Raw genomic sequence first — 22967 nt, 5'->3', positions numbered from 1 at the left:
CTCGCCTTCCACACGCATATATGTTTGTAGACGTTGTTTGGGAACTTGTGGATGTTTATTTGCAGTCTTTTGCTGCTTCGGCGTCAAAATATCCATTACATCCAATCCAAACAGGGTCGCTCTTTGGGGTTGCCCTCAGTGCGTCTCGCTTGCGCTCGCTGTTCTGCTGTTTTGACTATTAATTGCACTAACAAGCGGCAATAAAAACAAAAACACCACAAGTCCGTTGAGTCGCAATTTAATCAGGATGTTTATCAATTCGATAATGATTTTTGATTGCGAGCCGGAGAGTAATTGAACAAGTGGGCCATTTCTAATCACTTCAATGGGGTTGACATTTATATCTTGGCAAAATACTCCTGAAATGGCCAAGAGTGTTTCGGCCATGACCTACTTTGAGTTGAAACAATCTCAGGGATATTAAATATACCAATTACCATGGTAAAGATTATTAAATAATTCTAGAATATTGAATTGGTGCTTTGATCCACTTATCATTTGACATTGAATTCTGCTGAATTCTGCATTTCGCTGGCAATCTGCGACACGAACTCCTTGAGTTGCTCCTAATCCCGCCCAAACTAGTTCAAGGGTCGCTTTTGTGGTCCGGGGATTATCTGTGGCAGATCCTGCCTTTGGCTTACGGCACGATTTTCAACAGCTCAATGGAGCTCAGGACGCAGGACTCAGGACGCAGGACTCAAGACGCAGGACTCAGGTAATCCGAAGGGGTTAAACCTTCGAGCACCGGGATTTGTTCTAGTTTCGCGACAGATTTGCGAATTAGTTCTGGGCGCGCTTCGCCAGAATCAATGGTGGATCTCTGGCAATCCTTGTGGAGATTAATAGATTTGGAAAATTATAAGTAAGATAAGTAAGATTTGGAAAATTATATCTGTCAAATATTTGTGCTCAGTGTTAGCTGGCGATGGAGTTTAAACTTGGTTGCGAGAAAGTTAAGTCGTATTTTGGTGATTTGCTTGGGAGTTTAAGGAATATCTTCTACAGATTTTAAGATAGCATTCACTTCAGAGGGATTCTCTATCATTCTATTTTGATAACCAATTGAAAATTGTGACTTTTTAAATGATTTCTTATGATTTGTTGCAGACTAAGATTTTTCATCTAAAACTTGGATATACTTTTTGGAATTAAGAGCTGATTGCAGTGCTGAAGATTTCAAGGACACATGCAACTCACATGGACAAACATCCTTTAGGATCAAACGAAGTGTCGCCGACTTTACATTGCTACCGAAATGGACTTTAAAGTCGGGACTTTTCGTTTGGGTTTCGATTGGGTTGGCAATGGACCGAGACTGGACCCCGGCTACAAAAACATGGAAGTAACATACAAGTGGTTTTTGTGTCCGTAGTGTTTTATGTTTTTATGGCATGTTTTGTTAGAACAATTGAACAAATATACAGGCAGATAAATCGGGCGAAAGTCAAGTAGACACAATGAAGACGTCAGCGCTGTGGGTTATTACAGATGGATGAATGGATGGGGAGGCGAATACTTGTCGGCGGCACTGTGCGTTTGATATCTTAGACAACTTGACAAAACAATCAAAGCAGCAACAGCACATGTTCCAAATGACTGTCTATTAATTTGCTCCCTTCTCATATTTTACTTTTTTGCCCAAAACCAAAAAAAAAAAGTAAGTGAACAATGGAGGAGTTGGGAAAAAAAGTAGGCAGCGCACTTTTAACGCAGTAGTCCAATTGCCGATGATAATGATGCACTCAGAGAAGTCGGCAGAGTTGAAAGTGCGCGACAGAGACGGCACTATGGGCGATAGAGAAAGAAAGGTAGAGCGGTCCAAAAAAAAGTAGGCGGTTAACAATTGCCGAGGCGGCAGGTTCAGTTACTATTCTTTCTTCTGCAGAGCGTTTCTTTTATTTTCTAAGCGAGGGATAAATGAAGATTTGAACGCCTCAAATTTTCCTTTGCGGCTTCCCTTTTTTCCACTCTTTTTATGCTGCTGCTCTGGGGCCACTAATTGAGTTGGAAATTTGTGTAGTTTTTTTTGCAAGTCGGTGGTACAGATGAAAGGCATTTCGCCGACTTTGACTTCGACTTTTCCCTGGTGAGTGCATAATTTTGACAGCCGCGACAAAACTAATTGATTTGTGAAATCCCTAAGCCATCCCGAAAAGTCCACAGATCCTGGACACACACATTGCGGAAAATTTTAACGCTGTATAGAGTAATGGGTAATTAGATTATCAGCTGCAAGGTGTGCGAGATATGTGAAAGGCTCTAAATAATATTTTTAAACAAGAAAATACGAAGGGAAAGGTTCTAAATAATATTTTTAAACAAGAAAAAACCTAAGGAAAGTGAGTTTTTAGTTACCTATGTAGACAGCCATTGATTAAAGTAAAGCAATTATGAGAAAACCGATGAAGATATTTAATCTATGTTATAATTTCAGGTCCTTTGCCTGACTTTTCGTTTGACTTTGATGCTCCTCTGCCGGGAAGATAACGTGGTAAAGCGAATCGATTTGCGATTTGAGATCCTTGAGCGCACCACCTTGAGCATAATCGAGCGTGGAGCAGACCGAGGACATGTGGTCGCTGATTGGGTGATCAGGACACGATCAGGATCACGCTGTTTGACATTATGGTTTCATTGCCAAAACCACACTTAGGCGTTTCCTTGGCGAGCTTCACGCTTCGAGGCAAACGCTACGCCTGCCTCATTAGCTCACAAAAACGGATGAGAACGCTGGAAAACTATAGAAAACTATGGAAAACTATAGAAAACTATGGAAAACTAAGGAGATGCATAAGCGAATTCCAAGTAGACACCGTGGCCACAGACAATGTGCATGTAATTTTCAATTAACGCCACAAGATTTCCCTCCTTCACGACTTTCGCCCATTTTCGTTCCACTGTGGGTGAGCATTGAGTCTCATAATTGATCGTAATGTGCGATATTCCCTTTGAGGCACCTCGCTGTCAACAGGACTCGCTGCGATCCCATACCATCCCATTCGATTCGAAACGATCCGAAGCGATCCTCGGAGACTGTCACATGGCTGGGACATCAGCAGGATGTCTTCGGCATTTGTCGCGCTCAGCGAGATGTCTTTTCGTCCTCGTCCTCGCACTTTGCCTTTCAGTCATTGTCCTGTCGACAGGATATTCAGCATGTACTGGATTTTATGGTCCGACACAATGGCCATGATCGATCTATCGTTGCACACCCAAAAGAACAAATCTGCAGTGATTTTTTATGCAGCCGAGTTCGCTGAGTTCTGTCACTAATCAGGTCCTTTCACTCGGGTATTTCTGCATAAGACTCGGTTTATTGATAAGTCCGGTGTCAATCCCAGATTTTGAATGAATCCTGCTACTTGGCTTAGGTACAAAACCGGACTTAAGTTTTTATTGCCTTTACGATCTGGTTTCGCTTTTACTGCTGCCAAATACAAATCTGCACTTCAGGTAGTGGGGCGAACTTTATTGGCATCCAGGTACGAGATATATGCAACACTCAATTGTAAAAGTGCCATAAACACAAATTGATCTCAAAAGCAACAAATTAAAACTTTTTAACAATGAAAAGAAATTATTAAAAATGAGAACTCTTCAAGCCCATCGAAAGCGATTCCCTTGAAAGACTGCAAACATAAATATGGTTGTCAGAACTAATATTTCCAGCGATTAAGATCCCCGCTCTCAAGAGCCACCACCTCCAATGTTCTGCTCTCTGCAAAGGCATCTATATTATAGTTTGTTTCCCAACCATATGTGTGTCAAAGTTCCACTTAAGTAGAGTCGCCTCCCCCATATGGAAACAGCTGGAGATCGTAAGCAACCTCCTTTGACAACTTTATAGCCTAACGAGCTGCCAGGATAGCCATGCGTACAGTCAACACCCACTATAATTGATCAGTTCCACACCGAAGGCACACATAAAAAAAACATATATTTCGCATCCTTCGGGGGCGACTACTGCGACTTATTGATTAAGTTGTCCATGCGGTTGGCATTGGGATTGCCAGGCGACAGGATGCATAAAAACCTGGAAGGATCTTGATCGAATTATAAAGGGCAACTGGTTGCCAACCACCATTTGCCTTCCAGTTTCCCATTGCAGCTTGCCAGCTTGCTAGCCAGAACTGAATTGATTCGTCACGCAGATTTCGATACATTAAATGCAATCATTTGACAACAGGACGAAAATATTTTCATCCATTGTGTCCTAACAACAACTAGCATAGACTGTGTGTGTGTGTGCGTTAGCTGCCATGGTGTATGCACCACATATGATACATCAGTATGGGTGAGATATCCTTTTGCAGGTTTCCACAGCAGTGGGACTCCCCCCCAAAGCGTAGCAAATGCGTGATGAGGATGCCCTATAGAGGATATCTCAGGGGGTAGGCTCTCTATACATATATATATATACATACATATATATATATATATTCCTTTTTGGGCGTGTGAAATCGGGAAACAACGCCTGGGAGCTGGCGATAATTGCTCGTTAGTAGCTGCACCATGTCCATGTCGGTTTTCAATCCACACTCTATCCTCCTTTTGGATCAAGATGCCAGGATCTGGGTTTGACTGTACAAAAAAAACTGCGCATTTTGGGGATATTGATTTTACAAAATATATGGAAATTCTAATTAACTTAGATTATATTAATTTGTTCATTGTACTGCCTACATATTATTTACATTTCCTTGCTCCTAATTAATAAATGCTTTTGTATTTTATCCTGTTTCTTTTTATGTTACAAATTTGTAGATTTATCTCCCAACCAACTTCTATCTCCCTTCTTTAATATTGTATAAACTTATGACCTATTTTAGGGCCACATTACCAGCTTTTACGATTTTGTATAATCCAATTCCATTGTTAGTTTACAGTTTCGTTGACACCTTTGGGAAATTTCTCACCTCCACGATAATAAAATATTATCCTACTGATCTCGGCCGTGATCTTCCCATATCGATTACAATATCCTTTGGCGCGTAGCAAGTTCCCCGAAAACGCATTGAAGCGATTGTGCCAAATGTGACAACATAATCCACATAAAGTAGCCAAAAGGAGCCGACCACTGTGATCCTTTGATCTATATCGCCTTATCATCGTCGCCGTGATTTTCGTCTAATCTTGTGATGCTTGTGTGACAACATAATCGAGGCGAGATCGGCAGAGATCAGAGTAGCCGCATATATCCTTTGATGAGCGGGAGGAGCAGCAGGACCAAAAGGACACTCATTGTTCGAAACGTGCCGAAAGGTGGAAATAAGATGTCACCTGAAAAATGCAAGGAGCAGTCGCCCATGGACGAAATAAAAGAAATTCGGAAACCGACTTTGATGTCATTGTTTTAGCTGCATTTTATCACATTGTCATTGCGGGTAGACCAAAAAAAAATGAAAATATACCAAAAAGAAACAGCCGCCGCCGCCGCTGCCAACAAATGTCTCAATTATTTCTTGTTTTCGGCCTTTGGCTTTGACTTTAATACTGTTCGACCGACTTTGGGCCACGCCTTTTGGAAAATATACCCTGGATTGGGTATGCTCCGCAGCGGGAGTCCTTGATTTATGCCTCGCCGATCCTTGATCCTTTGGACTGTGGACGCAATCAATAGGAGAAATTCAAACAATATATAATCACCACAAATGATCGCAGCGCGTGCAGAATGTTTGAGGAATCGTTAGTACCAACGCCCCAACCCCTCCGAAAAATCCAGCAAACCAAAAACACAACAGCAATTCAAAAGTCAGAAAAGCAGACGCTCCGCTAAGCGGATTCGGCCTTTAATAGTCTTAAAAATCGATTCCTTTTTTGGGCCTTATTGAAATGAGCAGCAGACGGGCTCTTTGTGTTTTGGCCTGGACGTGTTAACACAGCAATTAACTTTTACAAGGGCTGCTAAGGAGCAGGAATTTATGTTCGATTTATGCAGCAACAGGATATGAAAGGCAAACCCAAAGAAGATCTAGCAGCTGGCAAATTTGATGACCAGTGGTTGAGAAGGATCGCGAGATGATCGGTTTATGGACAGCTCGGCATCGGAATGTGCCTCGCTTTCAGGTGCGAGGATCAAAATGGCAGTTGGATCAAAAAACACCTTGAGAAATAAGCATACTGCATTAAATATATGATTAATGTAATATTTATGACTTACATTATTACTCTGCCATATATAAAATAGCTCTCAAATAATATTTTCTCCCGCTTTTAGCTGCAAACTTTGGTATTTCTTGCCAAACACAAGATGTAATTTATTTAACAGTTGGCTATTTGCCAGCTCGAATTTCCCCACTTTCAATTAAACGACTTCCTTCCGTTGCCACGTGAAAGTGTGTCAGCTCCATTCATGGCTCACTTCGCCAACTGCGGCACAACTTCCCCCCAGAGTTATGGCCACAAAACACAAGTCAGATCACACCTCGTTGACATAATGACAAGATGGGAAAATGCGTTTGGTCTTTTGCCGCGACGTCAATTCGATGACACTTTCTCATTAACACAAAACGAAGGCGCAGGCGGTCAAAATTCGCTGACGTTTCGAGGCGCCTGCCTAACTTCGAGCTAATGTCTTTTGAATCGGGGAAATCCGATACGCCGGTGGAAAATATGCAGAGTACACCACAAAAAAACAAACTGCGATATATAATAATTGCCAAACATGACTCGAATACTAACTATAATCAATCAATAAAATGGGTTACACTGATCATAGAAACATTTAATTATAAAATTAGTTTTTCATAGATATTTATATATGTATATACATATTTCTTTCAGTGCAGCCAGGATTGGGGACAAGAAACACATGCGGCAAGTGAAGTGTTTAGGCGTGGACGTGGCAACATCGCGCACCGAAAAGGAAACAAAATGTGGGCAGTGCCGCCGATGTGTTCGAAAGTCGGTTAATTACAAAAAAGATTCGAAACATCTACACACATTCGAAAACATTCAAAATGGATGGGCAGACACGCACTTGAGGCTGACTGACTCACTCAAATTTCATGCGGCAAGGGACTCAAGGAGTCGTGGCAAGTCGAAGATGAACGTGCAACATCAAAGGCCGGCAGCGACTTGTATGTTTTCATTGCCTCAAATTGGAAAATGTCTTGGCATCGAAAATATTTGGTTATCATTGGGTAAATATGTGAGGAGCAACCACAAGGAAGATGGGCAGAAATAGAATGTAGGGAGTCCAGAAGAAGGAACTTGGGAACAAGTTCTAGAGTAAATACAAGGAATAATTGGTCCTTGCAATTGGAAAAACTATTGCACGAATTACATTCCTAAGAAATATATTTCAAACTGTAATTTAAATAAAGAAAGAAAGCCATCGATGTTTTTAAGGATATTTCCACGTGCATCCTTAAGAGTTCGTCGCAGGATTTCCACAATTGACACAAGTCAAAGGTGTTTTTTGCCCAAAGGACCAGCCCAGAACTCAGGTGCTGTTTTGGTTTTGGAAAGCGACTTGCCATCTTCGGCTATTGTCCTCTTAGCCCGCTGGCAGATTCCTTGGACGGCAGCAGCGATCGGAAGGTTAGTTTTAAATGCCGGCGATTTGCACCAGCGGTGCACCGGAGGAGGCACCAGGAATCGGAATAGGAAATCGGGACCGGGAATCGGGAATCGGGAATAGGAATGGGAATCCAGAGCCAGAGGGGGGGATCCACGCGGCAGGATGCGCCTGCCTGCGTGATGATGAGCCTCGAGTAAGGATGCCGGCATAAAGGACTCGAACGGCACCCGCTGACTTTGACAGCCCGACGACAGCAAGCAGGCCGAAATTCAGCTGCTGTTGCTGGTAACTCGTGTATCTCGTGTATCCTTCGGTTGCCCGAGACTCGTCCTTGGACGGGCCGAGATTCGTCCTTGGGCCGCAGAACGATGTGTGGCCAAAGTAAATGGCATATTTTGGCCTCTCCTGGTTAACCGTACGCAGTATTGGCCGAAACTTTGGGATCTAACGCAAAATTGTGGCCATACATTGACCTTCGGCTGGAGTCCTTCGAAGATCCTGTCGCGATATTTGGTCACAGTCACGATTGGTTAGCAAATCTCAAGTTTGGTGTTTGTAATGTTTGGTTTTTTGCTCGCTTGGTTGGCACTACAAGGTCGAACTGAGGGCAGTTGACAAGGATTGGCCTCGATTAAAGTGGCATGTTGGTTTTTGAGCTATTTTGAGCATGGCCTTCTATGGTAAATATATAAATATATGAATTAAATATAGCTGAAAAGTAACTGGGTCAATGACTTTCAGTTGAGTCAAATAGCGATGCATAATATGCGGAAATATCCTGAAGATCTTCAGCCACATCCCGTTGCGATTGCTGAAAACGGCTATCAAAAAATCTGCACTTTCGTTTAAAAAAATAAAAAACAAATTCAGCTCATTTCGGTATTTCGATTTTATTTCTCTGATATTTGTTCACGGCTCAGTGGCCTTCGAAACAATCAAACTAATGGGACACCGCAAACATAAAGGCTGCAAAAATTGTGTGTACAAACCTCTTGTGTTGGTCAAATTCATTTCCACTTGATTACGTGCAAAGCTCAAATCTGTTGCGGAAATCATTTAAACGGAATTAATGCTCGAACAAAACATGTGAAAACTATCGCTCACCACTCGATTCGCGATTCAAATGCATTTGGCGAGGCGGGGAATCGTTTTCGATGCCAGTAAATATAAATTCATATATACTTTTCGGTTGATTTTGAATTCGGTTTGCGTTGCGTTCTCGTGGCGCACAAATGTCGAAATATCGAGTTTGGCAAAAAGGTAGAGTAGGGCGTGTGCAGGCCTAGCGGGTAGCACATGAGTCGATTCCGTGAATGGAAATTATTTGCAAGGGGCAGCCCAGTTGCAAACCCCCAAAAAGCAGAGAGATTTCCGTAATTAGTTTGGTGACTGGAGTGTGATATTGTTTTCCGTGCACCACAAGCACCTGTGCTCTTCTAGGTAGCTTAGCTCTAAAAGGACTTTTACTGGCTACTTCATCAGATGTTAATCCTGAGCACTAGAGGCGCCAAGAATAATAATATTGTCCTAATCAATAATCTATAATTATAAAGTTGCTAGTCTCTTACGTCTTCATTATGCCTCATTATCTCGCACAAAATGTCCTTTTTACGAGAGGTTACGGAAATCAGATGGCTGTCGCCACTTGTACGTCGCCGCATTGCACTTAACAAGGAGCTAAGAACTCGGATTCGGGGTAAAAAAAAATGGCACGAGACAAGAATGCCCCCATACATGTGTTGAAAACTATATTCTCTTATATATCCTTTTGGCAGGACACGAACGGCGATACAAGTAAAAAACGGCCAGAGAACAGCACGTGACAATTGCGTCAACAGATTTTTCGCTGAGATGAGCACAAAATTGTTAGCAACAAAAAACGTGAGCTAAGAATGGGAATGCGACAGGAAACAGGGGCGTTGGGGCAAGTGAGTTCGTAGGGGGGTGGGATTTCCCAACCCCCCGGCCACACAAAATACCAAAACGCAGCTCTTGTGGTTGTTGTCGTCTGTAGTTGTTGCTATTGACAATATTTATGCAGCAGCAGCACCAACAGCAAAATGGAAAAGCGGTGGGGGTGAAAATGTGGGTGTTTGGCTGAAAATTGTGGGGTATTTGAAGACCCCAAGGGTAAAATTGTGGCGCTTGTCTTGCCTCTGTTTGTTTTTGCATTTTGCTACATTTTACAGCTTTTGTTTTATAATTTGCACCCGCAAGACGACAAACTGGAGGTGGCAACAAAATACAATGAACAAACAAAATGGGAAAAAATCTGCTTGAAAATAATTCGTTTGGAATAGGAAATATCTTCCTTAGACTAATTTCATGAACGGAAGAAGAATGGTTACAATACCATTTATTATGAAATTCAATTGACATTTTAAAGCACAGGTTTGTAGAGATTATGTAATGGAATATGGGATTATACGTTGATTTCGAAGAACCCTATATACCCTTCAGGGTTACAGGGTATCTGAAGCTCTCTTCAGTGATCGAACCGCTCTTGATGAGGCTCCTTTCCGCTTCCTTTTTTTGCAGCAGCAAAAACTCGAGTCTGCGGTAGGTTTTGGTCCTGCTCTTGGTCCCTGGTCCTTCGAGCCGGATCCGTGTGGTTGTTGCAAGGTGGTTATGCTACTGCTACACTTGCTTGTTTGCTGGTTTCCGATGGGGGATGGGGTTTCGGTTATTTCCGATGGGGCGGACGCCGAGGAGGGTCCATGGCACCGCAGTACGTGACGAAGAACAAAAGAAGGCACTTGGGCACTTGCATGTTTCCTGCCTCCTGCCTCTAGTCGCGCAGGATGGTGGAGGTCCTTACGCTTGTGCTGTGTGTTTTTGTATTTTTTTTATTTTTTGTGTAGAAACTTACTTGCTGCTGCTTTTGTTGTATCCACAAAAAAGCACGCTTATGATAATAATGGCATTATGTATTGTATACCACGTAATAATGTACAAAATGTTGACAGCCGCAGTCTTTTTTGCTGCCTCGTTTCGTTACACAAAACTTCTCTAACGATCTGAAGGCAAGGTTGTAGGAAAAATCAAGCGGAAATATTCTTTTAGTTTTGAAAAAGCTTTTATAAGTTAAGAAATAATCCTAATGATAGACATTTTTATGCCTTATATACTCAGTATATGTACATATGTAGCTGGTGAAAATGCTGTTCCCAGAATCCAACCATAACAATCGTGTTTAGCCAGGCAGGTTAATACTTTTACTATTTCGCCAAAGCAAAATATTGACTTTTCATATTTGCGAAAAATATTTGAAAGCCACAAAAAGAAATTCGTATTTATTTGTACAACATTTATAAAAACGATAAACCGAAAACAAACAAAAACTGCTTGGTAGCCCGCAAAATAAACACACTGCAAATAAGCCAAAGAGCCAGAGTCAGGTAGCATTGTATCTACATCTATCTATCTATCTATATGGTATAGCTATAGGATTAGATCCAGGGCTCTGGTGGGCAGCTGGTGGGCGTTACTTATTTGTGAGCCAAAAAGCAAACAATTTGCATTCCCAGCTAATGAAAAAACAATATTTATATGGCACACAATAATAGTACAATTGCAAGAGTAAGGAGCGGGTAAAAAATACAAAACCACATTGAAGATTTTGGGAACAGATCTTTAAGAAAATAACCAATAAAATCAAAAGAAATTTTTTCAATATCTATTAAAATGGCCCATTAAAATTTGGAAAACTTTACCTTATTCTATTGTAAAAATCCCCCACAGATTTTAATTTGAATGATAAGCTGTCGCCATATTGAAAACCCCTAAATTAATGTCACCCTCTGGGAATTGCCCCATGCTGCACAAACCAACCAATTGGTTGGAACATAAAGTTCCACAACAAACAGTGCCATAAACATTCCCATTACAAATTAACACTTCATATATATTCCACATTCTGAAGTGCCACATAATCCGAGCCGTTTCCCCCCCAATTTCCCCTCAAGTCGGCGGAACTGCTCCATATGGCCGCAAACAGGAAGCTAATCCTGCTCAGTGATATATCAACATATTTATGGTAAACGGATCAGAGGGCTTAGGCCAGTAGAATTGGAGTGAAAAGGGGAACAAGGGGGAGCGAGCATCCATATGTTGCCCTCTGGTATTTTTAGGCTCGACTTCAAGTGGCGACTAACCACAGAAACTACATAAAATTTTATGAACACTCTTTCGGCGATTTTATGTGACGAGCGACGGCTGCTTAGCACTTCGCCCATGGTCTATTAATGTTTAATAAACAATTATTAGACAATCCACAAATTTGTGGATTCGTGGGCTGTGCAGCTTTTTGATCTCCTCGTCTCCAGTGACTCACCAAGAATGGGTGTAAAAATAAATAGCAATCGATGGTGTTTAGATCAAATCGGATAATTACGCACACGAATTCCCATGAATCATAACAATAACAATGGAATCCCTTGAGGAATCCGTCAGGAACACCTTAGCGATGCGATTGACAAGTCACGAGGGTGGGAAACTTTCAGCGTCGAGAACAAATGCACTTTGATGTTTCACGAACTGCAATTCGAGGGGCATTCACCATAAATCATAACAAACACTTCGAATTGAAGCACTTGTGGCAACTAGAAAGGCGGTACTAAACGGTTATCAAAAATTAGAGGTAAATGTATATTTGATCAAATAAAATTCTTACAATGTGGACAAATGTTTGAGTTTTGAGAGTGTTTTTTCAGAAGAACTATAACATAGTTTATTTTAAATATTTAGGGTGTACAAAATTGGTTTAATAATTTTATAGGTTTGATAGATAAAATAATGGTTCTAATCAAATTTAAAAAAGAAACGTTTAATATTAATTTGAAAATTTTAAAATGATAAGAATTTAGTTTAAATTGCGCGGGTTTCATCCACAGCACCAAAGCAGGGCACGCACTGCTTGCTTTTGCGCACTGTTATCGCTTGAACAGCCATAGCTTGCGACCCTTTGCAGCACTGTGAACGATAAGTGTGTTATCGGCCAAATATCGCTACAAAACGTAAACATCTGTTTTTTTCGCTTTTAATGAATTTAAGAAAAACTCCAGGAAAATGGAGCGCAAGGAAGTGGACACCCAGCAGTTCATCGAAAATGTAAGTGGCATGCGACCAAGTGTCGAGTGAAACCCAAGCACTAACTAGTTTCCAACCAATTTGCAGACGCTGCTGGCGAACCACTTCATCATGGATCTGATAGATCATACCTACAAATCCGAAGGACCCACGAATCTCAGCACGAATCCCAGCTCCGGGAACTCCGAGAGCGGTGTGGGCTATGTGGAAAAGGTATCGCTGACGCCGGAGATCAATTTCCACAACACCATCTTTCAGTTTGTGAACAAATCATCGCCGGAAAACGATGTTGTGCCCCACCAGGCGGATACGCAGCCCACTTTTCCGGCCCTGGCCATTGAGCCCACGGTGCCCATCGACGTGTCCACGGGTCTGCACGAGGACGAGGATCTCCTCTATGCGCACAACAACGCCTCCTGCACGAACGCCCGCAAGGTGCTGCCGCACAAGAAACGCATTTCGCGAAAGCTCAAGGGCAACATAGATCCAGAACTGGAGCACCAGCACAAGCACGTCCAGGATGTGACCCCCTCTGCGCTCTATAGCTGTGAAATATGCGGCTACGCTGTGCACACCCAATTGGACTTCTTCGCCCACCTGAAGCAGCACTACGAGCCCACCGTTCTGGAGCAGCGTCTGGTGGTTCAGGATCCTCAGCACCAGCAAAAGGAACCCCTGGACATGTGTGGCTTGTCCGCCCAGGATAAGGTTAGTTGGCGTTATAAGGCTACAGCTTAAAGATAAAAACTGATTTCTTATATTGCTGCCACAGCTGCAACAGGAGCAGGCGAAACTGGATCAGGTTTTTCAAGATGTGCAGCTGAACTTTGAGAACTTTCACAACATCGGTCACCATGTGGACGATGTGGCCAACGTCGGAGTGAATATGGTGCTGCATGGACAACCCACGGACAAACTAAATCCCGTGGTGGTTAACACCAACAGCACTACGAATTCTGTACCCGTGGTGGACGACGTGGAGTTCAGCGACACGGAAGACATGCTCGAGGGTATCCGCAATGTGGTGGACAAGGTGTCAATAGAGGACACCTGCGATGAACTGGTGGATCTTGAACTGACCTCCAGTGGAATGACGGCCCCCTGGTTTAATAACAACTTCAGGGATATCACATTTCCGGCGCTTCTGCTGCCAGGGGAGCCGCCGCCAGCGTCTTCAGAACCAGCTACTCCACTGCTAAAAGAGAATCCCCATGTCAGCGACCACATGGCACTCGATTTTCTTAGTCCCGAGAAGGAGGACCCACAAGAGGAGGCCAAACTGGAGAAAACTCTGTCTAAAGCCTGCGAGCCAAATGAGCAAACCCTGTTAGTCGCACCACCTGCCTGCCAAACACCACCGATTCCCTCAGTTCCCCCAGCCAACTCCTCCATTGAGCAGCTGCGCAGATCCCCTCTAGTATTAGATGAGGCCTTCAAGTTGGAAGAGGACGACATGACCGATAGCCGACCAGCTTCGTCGTTTGAGGAAGGAGATCCCGACGCTGAAGAGCCGAATGAAAGTTTCCAAATGGATGCCTTGGATACGAGCTTATCCGAGGAGACAGAGAACAAGACGAGGAGGAAGCATTTCTGCGACAAGTGCAACCGCGATTTCAACTCGTACAATGCCCTGAAGTACCATCAGTACACTCACAATCAGCAGCGATCTCACAAATGCGACAGCTGCGAGAGATCCTTCTACACGCAGAGTGCGCTGAAGGCTCACGAAAGGACACGTAAGTCGTTGGCCAGAATCTTTCACAGATTAGCCCTTAATCCTTGATCCTCCACAGATTCCGGCGTGAAACCCTTCAAATGCGACAAGTGCGACTTTCAGTTTCGGCAGTGGGGTGACCTAAAGTACCACTTCATCTCGCGGCACAGCGACGTGAAGGCGCACATGTGCGAATTTTGTGGAAAGAGTTTTTCGCGGCGTTACTCGCTGGTTGTCCACCGCAGAATTCACACCAGGGAGAAGAACTACGCTTGCCAACATTGTGACAAGACCTTCCGCGCCAGCTCCTACCTGCTCAGCCACATTAAAGTGCACACGGGGGAGCGACCATACGAGTGTTCCATCTGCGAAAAGAAATTCCGCGTCTCAGGCGATCTCAAGCGGCATTCACGCATCCACGATCCCAGCAGAACAACGCAACCGCCTGCGGAAAAAGCTAAGAAGAAGAAGGCAGTCGCGAACAACAAACTAATGCCAATCGAAGAGGATGACGAGGTGGCCACCAACATCCAACACAATAAGTCTGACGCCATGCGCGACCAAACTGGGCAGAAAATCCTGGGCTTATAGCCATGCTGTGCCAAGGTTTCTTCGAAGTAGTATAAGTCTATGTCTATCGTACGCACTTTTGTACAAGTTCTGTATATAATCGTAGTAAGTATTTATAGAAAGAAGAAAATCTTGTGTCGGAGCTTCAAGTTTAAGAAAATTCCCGTTTAAAGTCAAGTCTTGAATAAATCTGTACATTACTTAAGATATTGAGGCGGAGTATCTTTTTGAGTTCTCAGAGCACTGCTGTCCCAATTCCTTTGTGATATCTGCGAAGTGAATATGCAAATTAAAAACTTTTCTATTGCAGAGCATTTCTTTATTATTTTCCATGTTTTCATCTTGTCATCTTCATTTAATTCGTTTTTTTTCTCAAATGTTTTTGTTTTTCACACATCTGTCTCTCATTTTTTGCACTTGTACCGTTCGTCGACTTAATTGTTAATGAGTAAGTATATATATTGTTATTAATAATGTAACTATGTACAACACAAGTGTTTGGGCGCCTGTCAGCGGGGCCCAAAACGCAATGAAATCTTTGTATTTTTTGTTTACAACATAATTGGTTTTTTTCGCTTTTTTTTCTTTTTTTGAATGTTTTTTGTTTTGTTTCTCAAAAATATTCAACATAAACGCCCCGCAGCCATACATTCCATAGATTTGTGTGTGCTTTCCGTATTTGTTAGCCCGTTCTATTCTCTCACTGTAATTTCCTTGCTTACCATCGCTTTAGAGCTTATAAACTAAAATCCTAGTATTGGTTGCTTCACCAGCTTCCTATCTTTTCCACGCTTTAATGTACGCTCAGTCCATGATATCCTCCGATTCTCCCATTTGTTACACATATATAATATAATTCTGTTCTTCTGATCATCTGTTATCTGTTCATCCTCGCCTGCTTGTTTGTTTTTAGTTAATTAATTAAAAATTACGAAAACTGCACTCCTAGTATCAGTATATCATATCTGCACTTCGCATCTCCCAGCCTGATCCTAACTCCTCCTCCAGCTTCGAGTCCCCGCATTATTATTACATTAGATTCTTGGTGTCTTGGTGGTGTGGATTATGCTGTTTTGGTAGGTTCCATGTGTCGAGTGTCTTAGGTGTCTCAAGTGTTGATTGTGATTGTGATTGTGGGGTGTGTGAAACGTTTTTAGTGGGCATGAGATGGTTGGTTATTGAGAAAAATTAGCATACGAAACATTGCGATTCCATTGACTACTCGCCATCGTCATTGAGTTAACTGAAATTTAGCCTGCCGTTCGTTAGTGAATATGATTTAAAATTAGCATTACGTTGAATATTTCGCTCATTGTTTGCTTTTACATATATATGGTACTTAAAAAAGTATGTTTCGTTTTTACTTTCGCTTTGCTATGGTTGCACACATTACTGGGTTTTAGGTTTTAGTTTTTAGTTTTCAGTTTTCAGTTTGTTAGTTTTTGCGTTTCATTTGGTTTTTCCTTGAATTGAATATGGGGTTTACTTGCTGTGAACTCTTTTTGTTTGTTTAAATTCTTCATATACGCGACAAAGAAGGGTAGTAATTATGCTTTACTAATACACATATGAGCCTGCAAACATTTGCCAATTGTTGTTTAGTTGTTGCGCTTACTAGCTGACCACCAAGCAATCAACAATCATATTGGTGAAACTAAAGAGCTTTAATCGTATGCATGAGTGTTGATGGCAGCTTTTTGGTTTCGTTAATCGTTTCTCTTAAATGTGGATAAATTGAATATTGTGTATAAAATAGCTTGCTATTTTATGTTGTACATTAAACACATAATTTTACTGCTTTTCAACTGTCGCTGCGACAGTTTCGCTTTCCGGCTCCCCCGTTTCTCATACAAAAGGTTCAGTTTGTCTGTTGTTTATATCATATTATTTCAGTTGCTATTGTTGCTTCACATTGTTTGCTGTTTGCTATTTCCTCGTCCATACTTTCCAATTTCCCAAATTTCCCGCTTTCCCTCTAGCCGCCTCCGCTTTTCTCAGCTTTCCTTCGTTTTATAGAAATATAATTTGTCTCTTTTTTTCGAGTTTGAGTCTTCTGCCACATCACCACAAGTGTTTTTTCGTCGGCTTTTAAAAAAATTAAAATACATTCTACTCCCACATTTCGCATTCTCTGCTTATCGATGGCATGCCAATTCTTCAAAAGTTTTTTGGTTTATACCACACAAATACAATATTTACAGTTCACAGTTTCCACTGGCTGGCTTTTTATCATCTAATTCATTACACCCAGAGCTTTTCCTTATACTTATTTTTAATCAACTCTTGTGATCCATTCTATCATACGGCTGGCATATGATTTTCCCTCTCTACACCCCCCGCGTTATTCACTTTTGCATCAACTTGCGATCTTTACACCCCGGAGCTTCTATAATCCTATTGTTCATCCTGCTCAACTTTCGATCCGTGTTCCTGTGTTCATTACAGTTTTTGTTACAGTTTTTCAGTTTAAAATTGTGAAAAAATAGCTGCATCTATTGTAAATTTTAGGTTTGTCTCTTTGTGTTTTTGGTTTGCGTTAAAATTTGAATTACCTTTAGATTTATATAATTTGATTTGATGATATTTCCCGCTGCTGTTTATCCTCGAAACTGAATCATTGAAACTGCTCCCAGAATCTGGGTGTTTTACCAGCCCCTAAAATCTCTGGTTATCCTCCGCATGCTGTTTCAGTTTCAGCGACCTGCTGTGGTTGTTGGTTCGTATAAAAAGTCTTTGATTTGCCCCCCCTTCCGTTGACCATCCTGCTCCCCGTCCGAATGCGACGATCCTTTTCCGGCTGCTGCTCTGGTGTTAGCGTGCTCTGCATTAGAGACTAACCTGCTGCATCTTATCAAAATCTAAACACGGCCGATGCGGTCGCTGCAGTCTCTGGGTGGCGACGGCGGTGACATTGGCGGCATTTCCGGCGGAATTGGAATTGGCAGCATTGTGTGTCGTTGTTGTTGTGGCGGCTGATGATGATGTTGCTGACGATGGTGATATTGTTGTACCACTGGCATTGTTACTGGGTCGCCGCCTGGGCGATATGGCGCAGTGGAACAGTTTCGCCGGCGGACTGACCGAACGCACCTCCATATCCAGGCCAGTGGTGCTGGCCGGACTGCTCCGCGAGCTGTTGTAGTGGAAACTATACTTCGGCTGCGGCTGGTAGATGTGGTGGCTGCTGTTGCTCATCTTCAGCGAGCTGCTGCACGCCTTGATCACACTCGGCTCGTTCTCGTTGCCACCGTTTCCGTTGCCGGTTGCCACTCCCGTTCCGCTGGCATTCCCTGCACCAATCTTGGCGCACTTACTGCTATTGGCCACGCCGCCGCCGCCGCCGACGCCACCGCCGTTGTCACCATTCTCCTCGTTTACACTATTATCACATAATTTAATATTTTCGATGCCACATCGGGCCTCCGATAATATCAGTGGCGTTGTGGAGCGGAACATCATATGGCTACGATTTGGCTTGAATGCCTCCAATGGCGGCGATGTGCGAAAATTCACGGGCGTCAATATCGGCTCCAGCGAGTTGCGCAACTGTTTCGGATTATAATCATAAGATTGGATTGAAAAGGATTTCGATACTGTGTGTGTTACTACTAGGGGAACCCACCTCATCGTCGGAGCTGTGGGCCAGCGATCGCTTGCGATTCTCCACCATCAGCGTGGAGCTGGAACGCTTCGAGTTGGAGGTGGTGGCCCGCTCCTCGTAGGGCGCCTCCGTGTCCAGCGAGGAGGTGCATCCGCGATTCGAGATCCGGGAGGCACACGATGAGCCCGTGGCCGCCGTACCGGGATGCTGACCCGCCTGCGAGGACGGCCCGTTGATCACCTCCAACTCCTCCTCGGAACTGTGCTGGTCGTACATGAGATGGGCGCAGGATGACGACGTCTGCTGGTGACACATCATTGCAGAAGCTATTGGTTTTTGGCCAGCAACACCTGATGGATTAAAAGATATAATTAATAAGGAAATGTTTTTCAGAATTAATTGTAAAATATTTTAATAGAACTATCTGGATCGTTAAACAACACAAAAGGCAACCAGTGCAAGTATCCGGTATAGTTCTTAAATGTATCTTTAGCATTGTGTATGCTGTTGATCACTTACTAGTTTCCATATCCACGTCTAAGTGACGTTGGTTTTCCACATCGAGGAGTTCACCATCAGATTCGGTGCCAGAGTCATTCGATTCACGCTGCGGGAGAATAAATGAACTTTATTTATTAACTATCAATCATATTAAATAAATATATTATCATTCTTTCGAATAACTAAAATATGTTCATGATTTGAAGATTCATTTTTCGCACTTGTTACAAAAAAAGCAGACTATTTTTTACTGCCCTAACTACTTTAACTAACTTAACTTAGTTATAAACTGTATGTTTTAGAAATCGCACCTTTTTACGCATAAAATTTTTCGATTCCCTCAGTGTATTTTCGCGATTTTTCTGTCTGACAAACTTTATCATGATTTTCTGCTTTGGCTGTTATTCGTTTCACATGCCACACGCACACAACGACAACGATGCACCCACGCAGCGCACACACACACACGCACGCACACAGTGCAGAAAACTTACTACGACGCCGCAGTCGCAGTCGGCGCCGCAGTCGACGTCGTATTCGAATTGTGCTTCGCCTTCGCCTTCTGTTCGCGCTACTATTACTACATACTACCGACTTTTGTGCCGTTGCGCTTTACACGCCGTTTCTATTTATACGCCTCCGCATGTATTTTTGTTTGTTATTTTTACGCGCTGCTTCGTCGTGCAATTCCGCTCGCTCGTGCAAAGCGTAAGCGGCGCATCCCTTTTGTGCAAAAATTTCAATCACGTTTACGTTCTCTCGCACTCTCTTCGGTTGTAAATGCGTAGTCAGCGAGTAACGGTAGCGGTGAGAGAGTTCCTGCACTCTCTCTTCGGCTTTGGTTTTGAGAAGTTGTTTTCTGAGTATTATAGCATGCTTTCCAAATATTCCGATATCTGACTGATCACAAATTATTTTATTTTATGTGCAGAAAACTCCGTTTCGAGTTTTGAATATGCAGCTTCGAGTGTTTTATTGTGATTTGCAATCTCTCGGCTCCCACACACTCTCTTTCGCGCACACTTGGCTGTGGTCCTCAAATCACCCGAACCGAACTCAAATCCCGAACGGAATATCCGCGCACCTTTCGCCGTAACTTATACAGCACGGAATTATCGATTTTTTTTGGCACGGCCACGGAACGGCAACGGCAACCAGACGACGCGAAATCCGCAAATAAAAAAAAAACAACAGGCACACCGCACCACCAAAGGGTTAAGCTGGGCTCTTTGCTGCCGTTTAACCCATCGAAATTGGTTTTCAAACACTCGGCGGCATTAGCTTAAGTACTGCACATTGGGGATTTTCGAATTTCCTGGCGAAATGCAGTTGTGCAACTGTTTTGGATCCGCCTACGCCTGCTGACTTTGCTGGTTACTACGGTGTTACTGTGTGTATCGGGTATATATCGGGTATATTCGCTACAGCCCACCGCCCGTCACCGGCTAACGTTGCGCTCCAACTGAAAAGCCATTGCGACCACAATGTGGCAATGTGTCTCCAAGTCTCTGAAAATCAAAATCTCTGCGCTGGCGCTGGAGAGATGCCCGCACTCCCCTTGCCCAAAGCCTATTCTCCACTGCGTGCAACCCACGATTCTCTTGCAGTTCCAGGGTTACCACATGCACGCGGGGCGAACTCAATTTAATTCAATTTGGGACTTGAGCAGCATAATTAAATTCATTTTTTTTTTTGAAACTGAGGTATAACTTGGTAATTAAAATAAATGTACATATATGTAAATGTAAATGAAAACAATAAAATAAAAATAAATGTACATATATGTAAATGTTAATGAAAATAATAAAAAACATAGTTGCAGAATGTATCTCCAGCCGCAGAACTCTTCAATGCAATTAAAGCCAGAGATAGCTAAATAGTAAATTGAATTGTAAAAAATAACAACTACATATTTATTTGAATAAGCTTTAAACTGCATTCGACCTACTATCTTATTTCACAACAATGTAAGACTTGTTTAATTGCAAAAGTTGTGCACTGTAATTGATTGTGGATAATCGGCGTGTAGTAATTAGCTGCGCGAAATTAACATTCCCTGCAAATCATTTCTTTCGAGTGATTTTCTTTTGTGTGCAGCTTGTTTTCCCATTCATTGAATTCCTCGCCCATTCCCACCCAACAATTGCGCAAATCGCGCTTGCCTGGCAACCCTGGCCGCACTCACAAAGTGCACTTACTACACTTTGGATGTGGCTGGCTATGATGCCCGTGTGGGCGCCCATGGAAAATGGCGGGGGGGCAGGGGGACTGACGTAGCGCTGCTTGCTTTTGTACATGCGCGCTCAACTCGTGCCTCCAACAGCGGAGCACAAGGTGCCGAACAAAACTGTAAGGGCTCTGCACGATTAAATAGCATTAAATCATTGCCATGGCTATGCACTTACACGTGTATATGCAAGTTTTTAAAATAACATGTATTTAGCGATTAATATGATGTTTTGTACATGGGCATAACCTCTGTAATCTCTTTACAAAATACATACTTAATATAGACTTAAGATCATGATCAGCTGACAACAGAACAGTAGGAAATGCAATCAAAGGCCAATTAGCAGCCGTATTTTTCAGATAACATTCCATCGAACTACAATTTTGTCGCGCACCTTGCTACTTATAGACGAAAGAAGAAGCAGCTGGAGCGGGCAGGTTCCTATTCCAATGACTATATGCCTATATATTCATGTCTATGAGTAGTAACGTGTGGCAGCAAAAAGAAGAGGCGAGTAGAGGGAGAGAAGAAAACGCAGGGGAGGTGAGGAAGTACGGCAAAAAAGTTGCAACGATGATATGGGAAATTGTTTGGAGCTTGCTTTTCGCCACCGAATGTGGAAAACATGGGGAAAACATGACATGGAAAACTACGCACGAACTGGTTTTTCGGCTGCTCGAGGCAGTTTTCTCAATTTATTGTTTCTTATAAACTTCATGTAACTTTTTATTCACAAACTGTGGTGTTTAATTAAGAATATGTTCGTGTGGAAAGCACAATAAATTATGAGCAATAACGGTTGCAATTCGTTACTATTATTTATGAACAAAAAAGCATTTAAATAAAACAATTACAATTTGACAGCTTATTTTCTTACTTTCGTTTTGGAATGTTTTACAGATCTTCGCTTTGTACACACACATGTTCTATGAGTTAATTTTTTGTAGTACTTCCTTCTAAGTTTTGCCACTATTTGCAAACTCCCTCGTGAGCTTTTCAATTTGCTTTCAATTTTACGCGGAAAATTTTACTACGAGTCTACGTGCCACAAACACATGTACACATTCGCTGTCTCGCTCTCTCGCAAGACTAAGTACTTTTGTTCCATTCATACCACACACACACAGCGAAAGTGTTCTTCCTATCTCGCTCTCTCTCTCTCGTTTCGTTTACTGGAGAGAGCGTCTGACGTAGGTGGGCGGTGGGTGGAGAAGAGGTGGTCGTGGTGCAGCCTTCAGCTTGAGTTCTAAATTTAGCACTTGCAACTTCAGCAGGACCCTCTTTCTCTCACCTCACAAACACGCGTGCACGTACACACATTGCCACAGTCACCGTTAGTCGAAAACTTACTTGATTCGCTCGCTCTCTCTCTCGTATCTCCGTCTCCGTCTCCCTCTGTAGATGTTGATTTTCCTTTTGTTTGATCACAAAATTGTTTATTTTATTAGGGATTTGAATTTATTTGATTTTTTCGATTGTGGAATTGCAGGAAAACCAGCGGAAAAACGGACCAGCGGCGGCGAGTGAAAAACGATGAATGGCGCTTACTACAGAAATTAAACAGCACGCGACGCGTTCTTTGGAGAGTTGACTAACTAAACAAGCGCTCAAAAAGAAACGAAGAGCGAGCACGCGCGCTCTGTGCCAGCAGTGTTGCCAACTCGGCTTCTTTCCAGCAGTTTTACGGAGCTTATGAAATCATTGAAAAATATTAAAAAAAAGTTTTCAGATTTCAGTT

At 42.6% G+C, this 22967-nt stretch overlaps 2 protein-coding genes across 3 annotated transcripts; one reads left to right on the top strand and one right to left on the bottom strand.

Annotated features, from left to right (window-relative positions):
* Window positions 1-12510: 12510 nt before the first annotated feature.
* Window positions 12511-15106, top strand: LOC122622773 (zinc finger imprinted 2). The gene is made up of 4 exons (XM_043801374.1): window positions 12511-12634; window positions 12701-13321; window positions 13386-14349; window positions 14407-15106. Exons 1-4 carry the CDS (start codon window positions 12593-12595, stop codon window positions 14916-14918), a joined length of 2139 nt encoding a protein of 712 aa, XP_043657309.1. The 5' UTR covers window positions 12511-12592; the 3' UTR covers window positions 14919-15106.
* Window positions 15107-15356: 250 nt separating this feature from the next.
* LOC122626148 (probable serine/threonine-protein kinase DDB_G0272282) lies at window positions 15357-22770 on the bottom strand. 2 transcript variants are annotated; one of them, XM_043806297.1, is made up of 4 exons: window positions 22580-22770; window positions 19018-19105; window positions 18520-18848; window positions 15357-18443 (listed from the first exon to the last, which is right to left on the bottom strand). In XM_043806297.1, the coding sequence occupies exons 2-4, from the start codon at window positions 19025-19027 to the stop codon at window positions 17724-17726; spliced, it is 1059 nt and encodes a 352-aa protein (XP_043662232.1). In that variant the 5' UTR covers window positions 19028-19105; window positions 22580-22770; the 3' UTR covers window positions 15357-17723. The 2 variants fall into 2 exon arrangements, with proteins under 2 accessions (XP_043662232.1, XP_043662233.1); XM_043806298.1 differs by lacking the exon at window positions 22580-22770 and adding an exon at window positions 19311-20547.
* Between the last annotated feature and the right edge of the window lie 197 nt (window positions 22771-22967).

This window comes from Drosophila teissieri, chromosome 2L, assembly GCF_016746235.2.
Source record: "Drosophila teissieri strain GT53w chromosome 2L, Prin_Dtei_1.1, whole genome shotgun sequence".
In the NCBI taxonomy this organism is placed as follows: domain Eukaryota; kingdom Metazoa; phylum Arthropoda; class Insecta; order Diptera; family Drosophilidae; genus Drosophila; species Drosophila teissieri.
The sequence above is the reverse complement of the archived record's forward strand: the minus strand, read 5'-3'. Positions and strand labels throughout refer to the sequence as shown.

Bases quoted from the DNA above. Each gene is read 5' to 3' on its own strand.
- LOC122622773 (XM_043801374.1), top strand. From the start codon at position 12,593: ATGGAGCGCAAGGAAGTGGACACCCAGCAGTTCATCGAAAAT. The intron at 12,635-12,700 runs GTAAGTGGCATG...ACCAATTTGCAG, and splicing joins CCCAGCAGTTCATCGAAAAT to ACGCTGCTGGCGAACCACTT. The intron at 13,322-13,385 runs GTTAGTTGGCGT...TTGCTGCCACAG, and splicing joins GCTTGTCCGCCCAGGATAAG to CTGCAACAGGAGCAGGCGAA.
- LOC122626148 (XM_043806298.1), bottom strand. From the start codon at position 19,382: ATGATAAAGTTTGTCAGACAGAAAAATCGCGAAAATACACTGAGGGAA. The intron at 18,849-19,017 runs GTAAGTGATCAA...TTAATCCATCAG, and splicing joins AGACGTGGATATGGAAACTA to GTGTTGCTGGCCAAAAACCA. The intron at 18,444-18,519 runs GTGGGTTCCCCT...AATCCGAAACAG, and splicing joins CCCACAGCTCCGACGATGAG to TTGCGCAACTCGCTGGAGCC.